We start from the raw sequence: 21,264 nt of genomic DNA, 5'->3' as shown, positions 1-21,264 counted from the left end.
GCACGGCCGTGGTCCTATTAAAAACAGTAATGGACAGTCTCATGATGACAAAAAATATTACTGTTCATGTTCCTTCGTGTCACTGATGTCTGCCCCTTGACTCCAGGATCTTAATCAATCAAGATCAACTTTTTCTCTTCTTAGTCATATCTTTTTACGTCATGTCATCATCTGGCGGAGGTTGAAAAAAGTAACAAGCATAGCCGATTTTGAAAAAGTAAGATTATTAGAAAGTACACATTTTCAAACTTAGGCAGTAAAAGATCTATACTCTAGTAAATTACATATACTGTAACTGTTTTTTTTTTACTTAAGTACAATACTTAGAGTACTTTCTACCACTGCCTGTATCATCACACAGGTGCCTCAATTGTCGGCTTTATATATTTTATGGGCTAATTTGCTTCCACACGCCCACGCGGCTTTTCTGTGTACTTCACAGCAATGCATCTTTTCGGCCTCAACTGGCAGCTGCAGGAGTTGGACAGCCAGCCAGCGTTTGAAAATGGAGTCAGAAAGTCCGGTCCCACACCATCCAGCGCCGTCACGGCCCTCGCCGCCGACGGTGAGAAAAATTCACTGATTGTCTTTTCTTTTATGCATGTATGCTTTAATGTGAGTTATCACCCTTAATAACAAGGCTGGACGACAACTCCTTAATGTGCCACTTTTCCCTAAGTGATTAATAATTAATTTCTCATTATGCTCTGCAGCATCTACATTAGGTAAGCTGTTACAATCTAATAAGATCCAATACGTGAGTAACTGCAATAAACCTACTATATAGTGAAAAAAACCCAAGTAATCAAAGCCCTCCAAAGACATTTATAAGGACTTGTATTAATAGTTTAAACCTTACAATCTACGATGCCAAAACATTTTGTCATTTTACAACATTGCTGTTAAAAACAATGGCTTACATATTGATTTATGGTTAATTTAAAACATTCCAGCGCACATGCGGGAAAGATATTCCATAAATTACACAAACAAACCATGCTAAACTTCGCTCCTCGTGACATGCAAATATGGTCATCCAATCGACATGTGTGACGTTAACATATTTCCTTGGCACCATTTTCTATGTAGACTTGGCATTTTAGAAAGAGCACAAGAAATTCAAATTGATTTTCAGTGCAAGATAAAAGTGCCCAACTGTCTAGTATACAGTCTTCAGATTTGGGCTCATTTGGAAAAATTCTCTAGTGGTAGGTTTCTCTGGAATTCACCCGTGAATTGGATGCTTTAGATCAATCACTCAATTCCGGGTGTGGGACCTTGAGACTTTTTTGTGACATTTCAGTTTCTAGACGATCAATGAAACTGCTGTAATTTTTTCTTACTTTTGACTGAGTATTTTTGAGCAGTTGTCTTACTGACTATTCATACGTTATCCCACTTTTTATTTTACTGGTGGCAGCATTCTTATGAAACAACTTGGTGTTTGGTCCTTCTTGCATTATGAATATTATCCCACTATCACAATGCCTGATTATGATGTGTTAACGTTCTATATTCATCGGCAAGTAGGCGGCCCATTTTGCTTCACCTTTAACACTTAACGCCTCCAAACAAAAAAGCGAAAACAGTAATGCAACATTGAGTACATGTAAAACAATGCATAACGCTGGTTCGTTGAACCCCGGCTACTTTTAAATCCTCATAAGCGCTGTTAATGAATACGGCGTGGGGCAGCTTGTGGGCTCTTTAAAGGCCGATCAATAGCCGGCCGTTATTCTCCCCAGAGGTTACGCTTGGCTCCCAGTCTCGCCTCTGACTGGAGTTAAAGTGACAGCCAATGGCCTCATTAAACGCAAACACTGAAGCAAGGAAAGTAGTGTCTGCATGTAAACACACACACACACAACAGTCCAGTATGTTTGCTTTGGTCAACAATGTAACCAGTATATTATAATTGTTAAGTGAAAATACCATTTAAAATGAAATAAAATGGGACTATTATAGAGAAATGCAGCAAGTGTGCGTACTGCCTAAAGAACACACACAACATTATGGCAAGTCCATACCTCAGCGTCTACTTGGAACAACAAGGCTGTTTGTGGGAAATGCAAAGAAACAGCATGAAACGAGGCAGACCATGCGGAACAAACAAGTGGCATAGCTCCCAGGACATACTGTAAATATGGACGACCAAAACATTGTGGAGTGCTCACACATCATCATCCGCTTGGGGCACTACTAAAGAGAAAAACTGGAAAAAGGTGAGACCGACTGGATGCCACGGTGCAGTACAAAAGCACACATTATGGAACGACCATATGTCAGTGTCTACTAGTGTGAATGTGACTATTATAAGAGAGACTGGGTGGAACAAGTATACATTGCGTAGCTCCACGGATGCACACAACATTGTGGAATGACCATATACTACTAGTAAAAAAAAAAAAAAAAAAAAAAAGATTATTGTTGTGGCGAAAGTAACAAGGAACAAGACAGACTGACCTGAGCAAAATGACTTAAAATTGGGGGGTAAAAAGAGCTTAAATGACACAAATTTGGACACACAAGATTGTGGAGCAACCTTATGACTGTCTGTTGAAACCCCCCCATCAATATTAAAAAAGAAAAAAAAAAGGAAATGGCAAGAACAAGGAAGACTGGGTGGAGCTATTATGAATACACATAACATTGTTGAGCGACCCAACTGCTGGAATTCTAATCATCGCTAAAGACGGTGTCTCCACATGACAAAAGATCATCTTTATTGACATCCAGGAAATTCGAACCCACACTTGAATACTTATGACTGGTCACATCTGCTGGTGTTTGGTTAGTAATAAAGCTCAACTCATTACTTTCTTTATAGGTTCTTAGGTCTATGGACACATTTACACTCCAGCTTCTACTATTCTCAGAATAGTTTTCTGGTTTTCTAGTAGGGGTTGCACAACTTGAATTTTTTTAAGTCTGCACTAATGTGGCGGCAGTCTTGTAGACGTTAAGTAGTTGATGATGATGCCATTGATATAGTTTCCGCACAGTAATATAATTAAAAAAAAAAAAAGAGAGAATTTTTTTTTTTTTTAAGAAAAAAAGGAGAGCAATGATGATGTCAAATCGAATGAACAATACTGAGCTCTAGAAAAAAAAAAAAGTAATATAATTTTTAAAACATCACAGGAGAAGAGAATGCTTTGCAATGATCCGTATTCACCAACACCGATCTGCCCATACACTGAATGCAGAGCATACATCTCAGAATAGTATCAGTATCGACATGGACTCGGTGAAGGTTCACCAGCTGTTGCATGATTATGAAAACAAAATATTCTTCTCGGTTGGTGTGCTTGCCGCTGAGACAGCCAGGTAAAATTTTCACAGCATGGCAGAACGGGAAAACCTGTCCTTGTTTTTTGATCCACCACCGCAAATTGTTCTGCATAGTGGGAATTTTTAGCATTTGCAAATAATCACAGACCTTTGTGTGGTAGAATAATTCCTTGCTCTCCTTACTCTTTGATATTTTTCATTTACAACTGGAAGTGATAACAGCCTTCCTGGTCCGCCTGCCAACATTGGGGCATCATTAGTGTCAACCGGTAGCTAAACTCAGACCTTCAAGATAAAAACATGCTGGTAAAATAACAGTTGCTCAAAATCCTGCTCAAGCCTGTCTTTTCCCTTTTTACTGCTCCTGCATAGTCTTCAACCTAAAAACACATGACTAACTGGAGTCAGCATCACGCTCAAAACATCATTGTGGAGTTGTGAAGTGTACAACCATTACTGTGAAGCTGGAAAATATACGGGTCGCTTATAAGAACACTCTTTAGCAAGCACAGCACATAGCATTTGAGCTGAAACTGCTAATCTTGACATTAAATTGCATACCGAGTCCTGCCCAAAGTAGTAATAGCAATTTTTCTGTTTCCACCCCACAGGAAGGACGAGCTTTCCCCACCAGGAGAGCAATTCTGTGGACACGGGGCCCGTGGATGTCGGAAAGAGCGCGGGTCAAAGTGTTCCACCAGGCGTGTTCTGGCGTTCCCAGGTCAGCGTGGACAAGCCACGCTTCCTCAAATTCAACATCTCGGTGCAGAAGAACGCTCTGATAGGCGTTTATGGGCGCAAGGGTCTTGCACCGTCTCACACGCAGGTAAGGACAGCTTTTACATGGGTTGTGGTTATGTTTACAGAACAAGGTAATCTGCTAAATTAGACCTTGGCATTAAAACTGCAGTTCCGGGGGCCAAGGTCCTTTCACATTGTACTTATCACAGCAATTGTGTAAATGTTGCTGCGCAAGTTTGCAATGCTGTGCCACAAATTCCCATTTGAAAAATACTCAATTCAGCAAGCTGTGATGACATGCATCATTTAGGAGCAAAGACGGCGAATTTATTGTAGAGACAACAGTGACAGATTCCTTGATTTCAGAGACAATGGTGAGAGCTTTCATGTTGGGATTAGGATCAGGGTTTAAGGGGTTTTGAAGGATAGGAAGTTAAGAGTTATGGATAAAAGGTTCAGTTTAGGGCTTACAAATATAAGATTAGGCGTTAGGGCAGAGGTGGGCATCGAGGGCCGGAGTCCTGCAGGTTTTGCATGTTGCCCTTCTCCAACCTAGCTGATATATGATCAGCTCATAAGCAAGCACTGCATAAGCCTGATAACAATCCTGTTGATTGGAATCAGCTTGTGTTGCAAGTGAGAAACCTCCTAAACCTGCAAGATGCCGGCCCTCGAGGACCAAGATTGCCCACCTCTGCGTTAGGGTGTTAAGGTTACAGTAAGAGTTAGGGGATTAGCGCTGTTGGGTTTGAGGGTTCGATTTAGTATTAGATGTAGCTGTAACGTGCTGGATGGCACGGGTATCTTATGGTGCGCGGGTAACACACAAGGTAGTGAGTTAGGGTTAGTGGCGTAAAGGGGGCACACTAAACAAAATGGGTAGACATACTGGTGGAACGACACACGACGAAGCATACTATACATCACAACACGGAACGGAGCTGACGCTCTTCCAACTGCCATAGTGCAGCAATGAATGGATAACGGATTGATGAATGAATGGATAACGGATTGATGAATGAATTGACAAAATAACAGCAAAGTCATGCGAATGGATAGTGGGTGGAATGAATGACCAGACAAATTTATGGCTGGCATGCACTAAAAACAAAGCGACAGTGGCACACAAAAAAAACCCACATGCGTGAGAGGTTAGAGCCAGACTGCTCCTAACCTGACCACCAGCCTTTTAAGCTGTGGCCACTAATGACCACAGCTGGTCCTGCACCTGAAGCCGATGCGGTAATCAGCTCTCCTCCTTTGTCCTGATTGGTGGACAGAGTCTGAGAAAAGGTCGACCAATCAGGGAGGAGTGCTCACACCGCCCGCACACACACAAATAAAACAAACGGCCATGAACGTCGTGGACCGTAACAGTAGCATTCTACAAAAAACACTATTGAGTGCATGAGGGTTAGGTTCAAGTACGAGCTAATATTAGGGTTTGATAAATATCAAAAATCAATATTGGCAGGATCCACAAACATTATATATATTTTAAGAAAATTCACTATGATTGAGTAAATTGATTTTTCTTTAACTTTTACTCTGATTTACCTTGCACACATCTTTCACTGTCCCTTACGTGTCGGCCATTTACCCACTCAAGTGTTTCCAAAATGTTCCAACGTGTCTCTTGAATGACATTGGTGAATTCCCCACGTGCAAAAAAAAAAAGAAGACGCTCTCAGCCTCACCTTGTTGACATTCTGTCCAGCTGAAGAAGCACTTCACTCGAGTGCAGAGGAAGGGAGCTGTGCTGGTCACGCAGGTGAGATGGATTGTATTTTTAAGGTGAAAGAGGAAAGAAGCTCAACATATTCTAAAATGGTAGCGGGGTAATTAACGAGACTGTAAGGCCTAGGGTTAGGTTCATGATATTTATTTAAGGTTTCGGTTAGGGGGTTTGGTTTAGGGTTTTAGGAAAAGAGATTTAGGTGCTTTGAAAAGGTGGAGAGAAGAGTTGGAAGTTCAACTTTATAATATAGAAAAGTGGAGTATTGGACAAGACAACAGGATAGGGTTAGAGTATTTGGGTAGTTAGGGTTAGGTTTAGGGGATTAGGGTTAAGGCTAGGGCTTGGAATTAATGGAGGAGCAAGGCCAACAGCTCAACTGAATAAGAGAGTACACTAGGGAGGTAACACGAAACCAGAGTTAGGGGTTTGTTGATTTGGGCTGGGAGGTTATGTTAGGTTTAAATGGTTAGGGTTAGGATTATGGTTTAACTGAGTTAGAGGATAGGGGTTAAGAGATAAGCGTGAGGTTTCACCCAAGTGCAGAGGAGAGTGTCAGAGTCGGTCACACAGGTGAGTGAGACTGCACTTATAAAGTGACAGAGAGAAAAAAAAGAGAGAAATAAACTGGAAAATCAAAGAGGAAAGTGGAGTAATTAACAAGACGACCCCTTTTGTGTCAATGCCGGACGCCGTGTCAATCGCTGCCGCCTCGGAGCTGCATTCAGCCGCAGATCAATGCATTTACTCAACTGAGCATGAAAGAGCCCGGCCGGCGATATTGAGCGTCCCATTCACAGCCAGCAAAGGGGAGACAACATTTACGAGTAACAGCTTTTACTCCTCTTGTCAAATATAGACCTTGTCCTCATGCTATTGAGTCCCTGTCTGCGGCCGTACAAAGAAAACAAACCAGAGGGGGGAAAAATGGACTTTTGCTGGTCTGTTTTCCCGGAGAATTTGTTGCAGGTCACTCAATCTGAAGTTGTGTTTGTCCTCTGACTTCCTACGCCTAATGTCACCACTATTGTTGGTCCGAGATGAGCTTAGAAGGGGTTCAAGCAACCTCATCGAGATGGATGCACTCGACCGGAAGGCTCTAAGCTATGTGGGATGGGACTGTATTATTGCTTCCTCCTCGCACAAAGAAGCCAACTTCCGCCGGGTTAATAACATCCACCCAGCCCCCTTACCTCACCCCCTACCCCCTGCTGCAATCAAAGGGTCGACTTTACCTGCGCGGCACAAACCTAAGCCAAAAAAAATGGTTGTCGAGGTCCTTGTATGTTGCATTCCCTGGAAGGAAATCCTGTTTTAATGTATTTTCTTTTTCCCTTCTACTTTCAGAAACATTCATTTAAATCCATATTCATTATTTGCTACCGGGAGGCAAAGCAGCGTGTTTGAAACTGATTGTTTGATGGTGTCAACCGGATGCTTGCTCCATAGTTCTAAGGCTCATGGTGTTGTACTTAAAAAATATATATGCTTGATGATGCAGCATAGCGTTACTTTGTTGTGTGAACACTTTGAAAATTGACAAAACTTTAAGTCCAAGATGAAACTTTATAGTTATTTGGTGTATTCTACTAGCGTAGTTGAGGTTAGGTTTTAGGTTAGGGTTAGGGTTTAGGGTGTTACGGTTAGGGTGTTTCCACTAGACCCGAACAGCAAGGCACCAACTTATACCGCGAGTCCTGGCACGACACCAGACGGTGGGATGAGGGCAGGGTCATTTGAACTGTCTAAGCTTGCACGCTCGCAGTGTATGTGGTTTTTCCATAACATTTCACAAGCGGCAAGTCGGGGATTCAAAATATGAACTGACATTGCATGATGTGGCAACATCGTAAAGTACAATCCATCAAATGCACAGAAGCTTTCACATATAGACGAAAAAAGCTTTTTTCGGCCGGCCAGTGTCAAAACAAAAATACACAATCTACACAATATACACAATATACATATATTTTGCATTTTACACCAACATTGAACCATATTTACAATTTCACTTAGACCACTATGGATGAAATATTGCAATCTTGATTTTGCGACCGGCAATCGAAACTTACCGTGAACGCTTATTCATTATGAATGGAGAGCTCAGTGTGTCATTCATTTGGCCGCCTCTCTGAGTCTCATCAATCTCACTGTCCGGTGTCTGAAGCCCTTCGGTAGCCAACAAAGCCGTCATCCCCGAGGTGGGCAGCCATCACCATTGGCCGAGGGAGTGACGGGGCTCCGGGTTGCGGCTCGATTAGGAAACCCAGGTACATATTAAATTGTAAATATAGTTCAGCATTGTTGTAAAACATTATAATGTAAAACATTAGAATGTTTATTGAGTATACTGTATTTTTATGACTTTGGAGAGAACCGGTGGGTGCCTCTTGCCTTGCTGCCGTAAAACCAGGAAATGGTTGTGTGCCATGTAGTTGCTCGCTGCATTGACGATGGCCAATCAGATGACCGGTGCTGCGGAACCACCCCCGAGATCGTTCTAAATGCCGGTTCCATTGTAACCGGTCGGCTGCGAAAAAGTCAAATGGAAACACGACCAAGGCCGACTCTGTGCCGTTTGTGTCTTGTGGAAAATAGGCATAAGTCCACCCATGCCACTTATGAACATAATCGACAACAGAATTCAGACAGTCCTGGTATTTGCAGTAACACTCCTGTCACTGTCAGCTGAGGAGGATGTTAAGTACATCCTCCTCAGCTGACAGGATGTACTTAACTCTTTTACTGCCAAGGACGTTAAATGACGTTCAGTAAAAACCTACGGAGGGCCGCCAAGGACGTTTTTTTTCTGATGAAAGATGAAAGTTCAATCTTTCATTTGGTAATATGTGTGTTTCCATAGTCCAAACACAACATTTTTTGTGGACCTTGAAAGATCAGTCAAAATGCTTAAATCGGCTGGCACTGGCGGCATCCCTTTTCTGAAAACGTCTGGCAGTCAAAGAGTTAAGAGTCACAAAGATGACTGGGTTCGCCTTGGTCCCCCAAAGGACTAAATACGCCCCTGGTGTTATGTTTAGGATTGGTGGATTTAAATTAGGGTTATGGACATGATTGTTGATTTGGTATATGATGTGGAGTTTTGGTTGTGTTGTGCTACGGTTGAGATTCAGAGATCAGGGTTAGGGTTAAAGTTAGGGATATAGGAGTTAGGGCTAGAACAGAATTTACAGCAAATCGGGGGTTAGGTTTTGGTGGTTAGGGTTGGTGTTAGTGTTGTGGTGTGACATTAGGGTGAGGTTTGGCTAAAATCCTACTTAACACCATGCATTGTTAAGTCTTCCTTTCATTTTCCACACAACCAACACTGAGAAGCTTTTCTGACTCACTTCCTTCATCTAGTCTCTGAAGTTTCTGTATTTTCATCCCGTTGGCCAGTCTTGGAAGTATGGATTGCATGGCTTTTGTATAACAAACCACATGAAGACTCATTCCTCTTGTTTCCCATGGTTAATAACGCTGTCAGAAATTGGCTTCCAGTGCTTGTCAATTTCTGTCCCATTATTGGACTCCGAGGATTCATTTCAACCACATGAACTTTCCTAGTCGAAAGTCAATGGTTTGTTTCCAGGGTTGAAGTGTAGTGCTAGTGTAAGTAAGTGTCTACCAATTGGTTCACCCCAATGTACTTTATTTTAAGAGGGTACTGTCAGTGTCTGTTCCAGGCATCTCGTCATCTTCAGTGGGATGTTTGTGCGTCAAGTCAACCTTTAGTTTTATTTTATCTGGTATTGTTGCTAACCCTGCTCTCATCCAATCCGAGCTGTCTTTAAAAAAACTGTGATAATTTGTATGCATCGCAAGCTTCCTCTCAGTTCCCTATTTCAAACACAAGTCTGCACCAGAGGCTTGGTTCGTCTGCGTGTAGCTTGCAATGTTTTCAACCAGGGAATCCTCTTGTCTGCATCTGCTGTGTTTCGCTGTAACCATTAGTCTGTCTGGGGGACGGGTTGTTTTCTTCCGTGCTGCACAGTTTAGGTCCAAATGAGGTCCAGCTGTTCAGCGGGTGCTGTGAGAGCGGATGCACCTCTTCAATTATTTTGCCAGGCGGGAATTACGCCTTGTTTGTCTTGTAAGTCGATGTTTGTTTGTGGGAGGAGAAAGTGCATTTAGACCCCTGCTTTAATGAAGAACTCGCCTGCGTTAAAAATCTTTTGTTATTTCTTTAAATGTCATAATTATCATCAATAAATTCAATTAATTTGTTTTGATAGCATTACCTACTCTGCATCTACTGGGTCTCTTGGATCATTTACATATTTAAAACAAATACAAACTTTATTAGCCATCTGCAAACTCAGGCGTGTAACTGAATTACGCTTTGATTTTTATGCAAATATCAGAAATATAATTATGTGCCAAAGCCAATATAGAGGGGGAGGCATTGTTCTTTTTTCCTTTTAGTGCAGCAACTTACTTCTAATACCCACCAACGGTAAAATCAACATTCTACTTAAGCATTGGATTTCTGTGCACAAAACCCAATATGAGAAACTAAAGGCAGTGGTATTTCTGTTAGTGAGAAATCATCTATTGAATTTGTCTTTTGTTGTCTTTAATCTACGAACAAAGCAAAAACATTACAAAAAGCAGCTATAGGAAGATCTCACAAGGCTTTGTGCCAAACTGAGATACAAGTGTAGTTCACAGGCAGCAATTTAAACCGTGTCAAATAAAGTCACAAGAATTATGCTACCATAATTGGTTATGCAGTATAAATGTACGATTTATACGGAATATTTAGATTATGTGAAGCATATTAAAGCAACATGTAGACTAACAATCAGGCACTTGCTTGGTGAAAACAATCACTCGCTTTAGTTGGCCTTATATGGCATGTTACTTATTGCATGTCAAGGTTATGGTGATTTATATGAAAGTTATGTGTGGCCTGCCAATCAACCCTCCATGTAGTCAAAACAACCACTTGCTCATATTGGCTATGAGGCAAGGCTATGTATTGATATTAAGGTTATGGGGGGCATTTTAAAGCAATTTTTGCTATAACAATCATACACCTGTGTAGTCAAAACAATCACTTGCTCATATTGTCTATGTGGCAAGGCTATGTGTTGATATTAAGGTTATGGGGGGGCATTTTAAAGCCATTTTTGTTATAACAATCATACACCTGTGTAGTCTAAACAATCACTTGCTCATGTTGGCTATGTGGCAAGGCTATGTGTTGATATTAAGGTTATGGGGGGCATTTTAAAGCCATTTTTGTTAACAATCATACACCTGTGTAGTCAAAACAATCACTTGCTCATATTGGCTATGTGGCAAGGCTATGTGTTGATATTAAGGTTATGGGGGGCATTTTAAAGCCATTTTGCTATAACAATCATACACCTGTGTAGTCAAAACAATCACTTGCTCATATTGTCTATGTGGCAAGGCTATGTGTTGATATTAAGGTTATGGGGGGGCATTTTAAAGCCATTTTTGTTATAACAATCATACACCTGTGTAGTCTAAACAATCACTTGCTCATGTTGGCTATGTGGCAAGGCTATGTGTTGATATTAAGGTTATGGGGGGCATTTTAAAGCCATTTTTGTTAACAATCATACACCTGTGTAGTCAAAACAATCACTTGCTCATATTGGCTATGTGGCAAGGCTATGTGTTGATATTAAGGTTATGGGGGGCATTTTAAAGCCATTTTTGTTTTAATAATCCTACACCTGTGTAGTCAAAACAATCCCTTGCTCGTGTTGGTTATGTATGGCATGTGAATGCTGTGTTGCATGTTATGGTTATGTTATGGAAGACATTTTACCAATGACGCTGAAATCTGTTGTGTTTTTCCACAGTATGACTTTGTGGAGCTTCTGGACGGCAGCCGGCTTATTGCCAACGAACACCGTGCCCAGAGCGAGCCGGAGAGGGGAGCACGCCTGGAGCACCAAGTGGTGGTCCACCAGGCGGGGTTCATCCAGTACCTAGACACTGGAGTGTGGCATCTGGCTTTCTACAATGATGGACGCAGCATAGAGGCAGTATCCTACAACACCATCATCCAGGGTATGACGGATTAAAACAAAAAACCAAAAAAAAACTGATCACCGATTTGATCAAAATAATTAACAATATGTTCATTTAAATTGAAGTGGATATGCCACAATAGTTTCAGTTAAGCCCCTGAAGCCAAATAAAGCAAGTCAGCACGAGGTTGCATTGGTGTGCCTGCAAGTGCACGGCAAATATCTGACACTTCGTCTGTCACACCTACTTTCTGTGATTGGTTGTTTTCCCTCAAGGTGGTGATTTATGAAAAATCTAATTAGAGTTACAAGAGTGGGACCAGACAGAGAGAGAGAGAGATGACATGACAAGGCTATGCGGTAATATGGCATAACAGTCATACACCTGTGTATTTTCACAGATGATTTACTAATGTCCTACTCTCATTTGACACTGACAGTTTTAACAAATTGAGATAGAAATTGTGTATTTTGAAAACTGCAAACTCCCTAATTAATTTGACATTCTCTGAATGGCTAAATTCACAGCAAGTGTTAAATCCGTATTTCTTCCGAGTATTACATTGCTGTTTTCCTAGTCGTCTATTAACTTTTCAACAAACAAAACTCGGCCCTGTCTTACTTGATTGTTGTAAGTAAACGCGGCCTATGTGGCTTCACCTACGTGACAAAACACAAACAAACTAGATTAAGACAAAAATTCCACCCGCCTCACAAACAAGTCGATCTTTCAGACTTTTCTGCAACCAGCAAGCAGACGGGCTTTTTCTTTGGAGAATCACTGATCATTGGCTGCCGTGCTGTAATAAAAGCCATGCATGGGCATTGATTTGTCCAGCCAAACAACTTGTAGGCTTTAGAAAAAGCTAGATTACATTTTTTTCCTCTATTTCCTTTGGGGGGGAAGACTTTCATCGATTGGGCCATCCCAAATATGAAAGTATCGACGAGCCTGGTGGAAATTGCCGGGTCCACCTTCAGCTAAAAGGAACATCCAATATAATCGGAACATCCAAAACAATCCGGAGTAATAACCCCCTGAAAAAATCAAATGAAAAAGTTTGCCCTCTTCACACTTATCAAAACGACGGCCTTTTGGGAGTCTGTCGAGCGAGCACCGGTTCTTACCCTGTAGGATGTGTCAGATTAGCTTCAAGTCGGAGAGGACTTAAAACACTCGGGAGATTGCTCCACTCGGCTTGATCATCAGGCCGTTGGGCCGCGATTGGAGGATAAAAAAAGTAGGCGACGATGGGTACAAAAAGTTGGAAAGACAGGAGGAATACATGTTGAGGAAATTGAATTATTTGCTCTAATTTAAAAATGCTTTTTGTGGCTTTTGACGGATGGCGGCAGACACGTTACGGAGGCTTAAACCTTAGTGGAATGGATACACGTTGCCTTTGCCTTACACAAATAAGGGATGCTTGGTGGGGGGGGGGCGGTGGATGGGGCACTGTCTCGTGGTGAAATGTGCACTTGTCAAAAAGTTACTTTAAAAGCCATCTCCCCCAGATTTGCGGCAGGGTGACAGCGGCGTGATGGGTTATTAATAGTCTGACTTCCCGCAGAGTCTGTCACCGAGTGCGCACACAACTGCTACGGGAACGGCGAGTGCATGGCGGGCTCCTGTCACTGCTTCCCGGGATTCATCGGGCCGTACTGTTCCAGAGGTAATTATCCACTTTTAAGTGTGGTGTGTGTGTGTGTGTGTGTGTGTGTGTGTGTGTGTGTGTGTGATATATATATATATATATATATATATATATATATATATATATATATATATATATATATATATATATATATATATATATATATATATATATATATATATATATATATATAATCGCCTACGTAATTTTTCAGATTTTTCGGGAAACATAAAAAATGTTGCATCATGAGGAGATTCAGGCCCAAATTAATTTTTGGGGCAAAAAAATGACTTTTATTTTAGCCTCCTAAGGCCCAAGCTGTTTTTTACATGCAAAGTGTTGTCCACGTATGTGGCCACTAAACCTTAGGAGGTTAAGAGGGTGACGATATATATATATATATATATATATATATATATATATATATATACCGTCGTAGCGAAAACCCATATATAATCGACACCAATTGAAATGCATGGAAACATTTTTTATTCAAAATAGATTCTTCCAAAATTCTTATAAACATTAACTATGACATGGAATTACTTCTTTCGCGGAGCCGATCAATGGCATAATTGCTTGGCAAATGAAGACATTCGAGCCCATCACGGATTTTGCATAAAATGTAAAATATCTAATCCAATCCAATGTCCAATCCCAAAAGAGTAATTTAAATGTAGATGATAAAAAAGTCTTGTTGAATAAGACTCTTGCTTGTTATACCACAATAATTCATTTTTTTGGTAGGATTTCCTTCCAAATTATTACTATGCGTTAAATCAACTATACTACCGTATAGTAATGTACTATACTGTATCTTATTATTTTTACTTTGAACTTAGTTTTTTTCTCCTCTCCTAGCTGCCTGCCCTGTCCTGTGCAGCGGAAACGGCCAGTACACTAGGGGGCGCTGTCAGTGCTACAGTGGCTGGAAGGGCACCGAGTGTGACGTGGCCTCAGGCCAGTGCGTGGACCCTCAGTGCGGGGGCCACGGGGTGTGCGTGGCGGGAAACTGTGTGTGCAACACCGGCTGGAGAGGAAGCAACTGCGATCAAGGTAATAAAGTTTTCCCCCACTACAATGCAGATTTTTTTGGGTGAATGTATAGACTTGTCTATTGTGATTTTTGATGTGTTTTGACAGCCATGGACTAACTACATTCACAACACATATCCATTTTATACTTTTTATGCGTGTTTAAGTATAAGTACAAGTAAGTTACAACGTATTTAAAAAGTATGTTTTGACATTCCATTCGCATCATAAAGCACTCGCCGAAAATGTAGGCACTCGCCGGTTGAGAGACGGAAGTGACCACCTCTGACAGTGTTATTGTTAAAACTTTGCATTATTTTATCGTGGCTTAGAATAATGTCAAAAATATAAACTCTGCTCCATTTTGAGGTGATAGGTATGTGGTGTAAAATGTTAGAGAAACACTGCTCGTGTGGACACAAAATCTTTGTAACGTGTGTTTTCAAGTCGGCCGAGCACATCATGCGCCGAATGTTGTTATTGACGCCCTGTGAATAAATTAACTCGGGCAGCTAATGGGCTTAACTATCGCCAAGTTTCGCAGTCGCCCGTTCCGATCAATCAATCAATGGGCGTCATTTAAGAATGAGCGTTATTCCTTTCTCTCTCAGGGTCGCTCTGCTTGGCCGCATTTAAAGGTATCGACCTACACGCTGGCCAAAGGCAATTATCGGCTCAGATTTACATGCACGGGTTAGCGACCTTGCATGCACGAAGCAATTGCATTAATGGAAGTTTGCTTTTGAAGGGAAAATGAAAGGACGTTGTTTTGATTGACTTTTGTAGTTTGTTGGTGAATGGCCCATTGATGGCTAAAGCGTACGTTGAGCGAGAACCTGTTGTTGGAGATTTATTATAAAGTACCTCTTGTTTATATAAAAACACGTGCGTGTTTGTAAGCATTGAACACAATTTGGAGCCGTAAACGAAGCTAACATTTGTTTTTTCCTAAACTATGACTACAATTTAGTCTTCAATGAACCTAATTTGTGTGATCTTGTATACATTCAAGACAATGTTTGCATCTACCACGTAACTCATATATATGTTTTGTAAACATCAAATACAATTCAGTCTACAGTACTGGTACATTGTAACTAATGTGTATGTTTTTGTAAGCATTAAATACAATTAGGCTTTGAGGAAGAAAGCATACCTTTTTTGCATACCAAACATGTTTTGTTTGATTTTGCCAAGGCAATTTACCATATTTTATTTACTGTATGCACGTAGCCTTTAGTGAACATAATGTAAATGTTTTTTATTAATAAGTATCGAGCACAAGTTAGCCTTCAATGTAACTTTTTATGCGTCTTCAGAATTATGGCGTCTTCAATGAATGTAACTAACATGTTTGATTTTTCAAACATTGAATACAATTTAGTCTCAATTACGTCATTTTACAAATCTTTAAAAATGCTCTATAAATAAAGTTGAGTTGAATACAATTTACTGTAGTCTTCAGTAAACATCTCAATAACATTGCAGTCAATTTATCCATCCCATATTATTATTAGTTATTACGTAATAACATATTTTCATAAACCTTTATTACAATTTAGCCTTCAGTGGACCTAACACCTGTTTTCATAAAACTTGTGAATACAGCTTCAAGTGTTAATGTACTGGTACTCATTTTCAGAAACGTTTGTTTAGTAGGTAGGTAGGTTTAGTCTTCGATGTAACTAAAGTACGTCATAATTTAAACATGACAGTTTAGTGTTGAACACAACTAACAATTTTGTTTTAAACATATCAATAGCATGTTTCTTTTTTAAAGGTATAATACATTCATGCATGCCATCATGATTCATGAACATCAAAGACAAATTTCAGTAGTCTTATCGGAAGCTAACCTATGCTTTTGTAAACATTGCCGATACAGTACATAGTGTGTTTGTAAACACTGAAAATGTTGTCTATAATGAGTATAACATGCATAAGTCTTGAATTAACCCAACATATTTTTTTTTTCCTCCGATGAAGACAATTAATTCTTCCAACTTTTCCTGTTGAATGAACCTAATGACATTGTTTTGGTAAGAATTAAACACAATGAACATAACGTGATTTGGTACACATCATAAACAATATAATCGTCAATGAACCTAACGTGTTGTTCGTAAGCACTGAGGATTATTCAGAGTTGCAGGGAACCAACCAACCAAGTGTACATGATTTTAGACTGCTGGAGGAAGTAGCTGCAATGTTCAGCAGTGCAGTGTTAACACTCATCTACTGTGCAATGCAGTGTGTTACAGTAACTGAATATATCAGCGGGGCACTAATTATGCTCCTTTTCCTAGCGCCTTTAATGGAATATCATTAGACTACAAGTACAAAAGAGGTCAGAGCTTAAGAGTGTTGATGTATAGCAGGAACTAATAAAGTGTAAAAAAAAGAAGAAGAAGAGAACGGCAGTTGAGGCATAGAGCATTTCCCCTCAAGTGAATATAATCTTGAATGCAACTAACAAGAAGTGGACAAGTGTTAAAGTGACGGCGTTTACTGTGTGTGCTCAGTGGACTGCATGGACCCAAAGTGCTCGGGACATGGCACTTGTCATCACGGCGAGTGCCACTGCAACCCGGGCTGGGGCGGAATCAGCTGCGAGATCCTGAAGAGCACTTGTCCTGAACAGTGCTCCAGTCACGGCACCTTCGACACCGACTCTGGGACGTGCGTCTGCGAGGACCACTGGACCGGAGCTGACTGCTCCATAGGTCAGAACCACTTCCTTTTCTGCATGTGTGGAATGTATTGTGTGATGCCGTTGCAATATCGCAGTGTCGATACTTGAACTACTCACGACAGACATGTCAAATGAATTTTAGGAAAGCTGGAAATGGTGAAAATTAATAACCGCTTCAAACCAAAATGACAGGCTTTGTGTCTTTTTTAACATGATTTTTTTGTGGGTCTACTCATGATAGACAAGAACACCAAATGTCATGTTGATACATGAAACCAGTTTTTGGCATAGATTTTTTTTTTCTCTCTTCTAGGTAAACATGGATGCATTGTAGTAGTTTTGTGGTTAATGGTGAATCATCAAACTCCAGTGTCATGTTCTGGCCATTGACCCCCCAAAAAAAGAAAGAAAAGAAAAGAAAAGGGAAAAATGCTGTTTCAAATTGTGGACTCACTAGTACACATAGTTCATGCTGGAAATGGTTTTGTGAGTCTCCACATGATAAATCTGCCTACCAAATTGTCACCCTCTTAAAATAATAATAAAAAATGCCTAAATCCTCTCCTCATGATGCAAATGGTTATTTTTTTGTGTTCCCTAAAAAAATCTGAAAAAATGACTTAGCTGATTATTTTAAGAAGGCGTCGGAATTCCTTGTTACTAAATTAACCTGGTTTTGGAGACTGGATTTTCAAAATTGGGGAATCACTGTATTAGTTCCCTAGTTTTTGGTGAGTAATCAAACTTGAGCTTCAACGCTAAACTTCGGTTGTGAAAATGAGAAAAACACAAATGTTCCACAATATAGTACTACTCAGTTGTCTAGTAAGCTACAGGAGCTGTACATATGGTAGAAATCAAACCAAAACACTTGGCTAAGTCAGCCTTTACATGAACAACTATGAATGTGACCAAAATAAGCAATCAATGGCCATTTTAAACTAAAACAGCAGACTTGCTGTGCATTGTTGCTCCTGATGCTGTGTCATCAGTAGGTGAAGGAGTTGTCGAAATGAGTAGTTAGGACTTTTTTTGTTTTTCATGGTAGACATGCATACCAAAGTTCATGTTGCTAAGGTAAACTGGCTTCAGGGAAAAAAGAAAAAAAAAGTCCTCAAAGTCATCAAAAATAAAAAATAAACCTAAAAATTACTTTTACATGTTTTCGTATTTAAAATATTTTTTTTTTTGGGGGGTTGTAGTTTCATCTCTTTGCTTTCATAGCATCAAAGAGCAGTTAATTACCTCCCGATGCATTTGTACTGCTTCCGTATTTTGCCTTTCAACGCTGTACACTCAAATTAACTGGCAACACATTAGCTTAATTTGTGTATGTTTCTTTTGATGCGCTCACAAAACAACAACAGATGCGTTAGCCTTAATTAACAGACTTGATAGTGAATTACGCCATCTTTTCATACAATTTTGAGGGAAAACTATTGTAGCCTACGAGGTATGTGCAACTTTGATATGCTTAATGATTATGTGATTTAAATTATGGCCGCTCTATAAACGATCCAGCTGGAAATTAATTTAAATCGCCACTTAAAACAAAACCTGAGGATGCCGTGAACTTTTTTGAGTGTGCATTAGTTTCTAATCATGAATAATTGGTGCGAGGAACATTTTATGATCATATATTGTGAGTGATGATGGCATTATGAACTATTTTGACTGGCATATTTATTTTCACTCTGTTCATTTCTACTGTCCATGGTGGAGGCATTCAGAGTAACGGCGGTGCAGCCGATTCGTTTCCATTCTATCAGCTTGTTCAAATTACAGCGGCTGCGTGTGCGCTGCGGATCGACTGCGGACTAGCGGCGTCGTGCCGGAAGCCCGCCGCACGGATAGATCTATTTTCTATTTTTGCCAGATGACGCATCCGTCAAATGGCAAACTAGCACAGAACACATCAAGCGAGACAGGAAGACCGACGCAGTTTCAAAATAAAAAAAAATCGGGTTACTTTTTAGAATAAAATACTCGCCAGATCCTGTTTCGCAATCGCAACGTCAATTTCTCTCTCTATCTATCTACTTTTGAAACACGTCTAAAAACCTTTCTATATTCTTTGGCTTTTGGCTCAATGTTTATTTTATTTATTTATTTATTTATTCACACACTTCTTGATGTAAACTTTATTTACTTGTAATGGTTGCTTTGTTGTTCTTGTTTTACTTATCTTTAATGCATGGCTGATTTATGTTCCGTGTACAACACTTTGGATACAGCAATGCTAGTTTTAAAGTGCTTTGTAAATAAAGTTGAGTTGAATTGAGTTGATTAGTTGTGTGCCGCATGAATGTTCTATGCTTTCATTCACGTGTCTCATTTTGTCCGATGCTTTGAATGCTGCGTGGTTTTCGCAGTTTTATGGATGAAATACTGACAGTTGCTAATCTAACAGTTCTGTGTATGCATTTTGCTTTGAATCCTCATTTTCCAGATTTCAATCTGCGGTAATTAATCAGCTCAACTTTTCAAAATTGTAATCGACTACAAGGGAATAATTTATTTCCCCCACTCAGTCGGACATGAAAGTCTTTGAGTAGAAAAGACGGCTAAATCAAATTATTTCTCCCGTCTTTCCCTCTCCTTTCGTAAACCCAAAGTTATTCATTTGTGGTGTCCCGCTGATTGAAAGTCGGGAATTTGATGAATGCGAGCCAGGCCCTGACTTTATGAATTCCTGATGACGCGCTTTGTTTTTATAGTCTTGATTAAATTACAGGGAGAGAAAAAAAAATACTTCATGAAGCTTCATTATGCTCAACGACGCAGATAGTCAAAGTAGGTGCAAAGTTGTGACACTTGTCGCGCGCACTGCTTGCTATAAAGGGGCCGACATATGTTAACAACGCGGTGTTGACACCGTGCATTAATCTTGCGGGACCCGACATATGTTCTTACTCGAGGTGTCACGCAGGTATCTTATTAGAAAATATGAGACACAGATTTATTCGGAGCCTTACTTAGTCCCCGAAAAGAAAAAGTCACTTTCTTTTTCTTTTTTTCTTTTTTTTAAAGGGGCAAGCATTGTTTCCCATCTGAGACTCTTAATTTATCATCGGGATTTGCTTTTGAGCACAAGTGGACGATGTGTTAGTGGTGCAGAGGCCAGACCCTCACATCTGTTACGTCAGCCTGATTTATGTGGACTTTCTCTCCTCATCCAGATTATTTTGAGTTGTTCTCTTTATTTCTATTGTGTAAGGTAGTAGTTGCGTGACTATCTGGTGAGAGCATTGCGTTAAGACTGAATTATTTATAGACATGGAGTTCAGTCGTCTACTTAGTACATGTGTTGTGATTGTTTTAAAATTTTCATTGAAGCAACAGCATGATGAAAACAAGTTACAAATAGTTTGAAACAAGCTGTGATTGGAAGCCGCCATTTTCACGTATGTAAATAATGACGTCACTGTGCGTTGACATCAAGATAGAGCATGTGCAGACTGGACGCAGCCTGATTGAAGTGTTTACATGACGCCAATCAAATTGGCAAAAGGAATATTACACCCTTGTGAATCCGAATGAAATTCCATTCGGATTTGGCCTATTAATTCCGACCACAGTGCTTATATGGAGGTTTTTCATTTGGTTTGGTCATCTGATTTCAAGGCACCATATAAACCCAGCTACTGTTGCGTTTCATGACATCATCTCTCTTGAACTGTTTCACACAATTAACCATAGTTGAATTTTTTTCATATTTTATGCTCACTTTCAATCACAATCGAAACTACATTAGCAGCGAGTTAACGAGAAATCACTGGCGCACACGTTTGAGGACGTACGTGACAAGTGATATAATAACGTGAATACCTATACGGGCTTGTGATTGGCTTTAAAGGAGAATATGCTACCTGGAGTAAAATGCCTTCTAGTTCTTGAATTCTGAAATACAATCTTTGAATGAAATAAAAGCTATGAATCTTCCTCATGATTATTACCGAAACCAAAAAAATCGGAGCGCATTCTTGATTTGCACCACTGTGGTATAGAATTACCAGTAACAATAATGTGAATAGGCCAAGCAGGGATATTATCACAGCCCGAAAGTTGTCCAGGTTGCTCCATCAGTGTTCTATACCACAAAAAGTA

At 40.1% G+C, this 21,264-nt stretch overlaps 1 protein-coding gene across 7 annotated transcripts in view; it reads left to right on the top strand.

The window, feature by feature from the left end:
- Nucleotides 1-21,264, top strand: part of LOC144058866 (teneurin-3) — a 222,257-nt gene that overhangs the window by 125,298 nt on the left and 75,695 nt on the right. For 6 of the 7 annotated variants that reach the window (XM_077577467.1, XM_077577468.1, XM_077577466.1 and 3 more), the window contains 6 exons: nucleotides 443-565; nucleotides 3,903-4,117; nucleotides 11,605-11,815; nucleotides 13,347-13,448; nucleotides 14,292-14,486; nucleotides 16,988-17,188. In XM_077577467.1, coding sequence (XP_077433593.1) covers nucleotides 443-565; nucleotides 3,903-4,117; nucleotides 11,605-11,815; nucleotides 13,347-13,448; nucleotides 14,292-14,486; nucleotides 16,988-17,188 — 1,047 coding nt within the window. The remainder of the gene's footprint in view (nucleotides 1-442; nucleotides 566-3,902; nucleotides 4,118-11,604; nucleotides 11,816-13,346; nucleotides 13,449-14,291; nucleotides 14,487-16,987; nucleotides 17,189-21,264) is intronic. The other variant, XM_077577469.1, reaches the window with a different exon arrangement.

This window comes from Vanacampus margaritifer, chromosome 10 (assembly GCF_051991255.1).
Source record: "Vanacampus margaritifer isolate UIUO_Vmar chromosome 10, RoL_Vmar_1.0, whole genome shotgun sequence".
In the NCBI taxonomy this organism is placed as follows: Eukaryota; Metazoa; Chordata; class Actinopteri; order Syngnathiformes; family Syngnathidae; genus Vanacampus; species Vanacampus margaritifer.
This window is presented reverse-complemented; position numbering and strand designations above follow the sequence as displayed.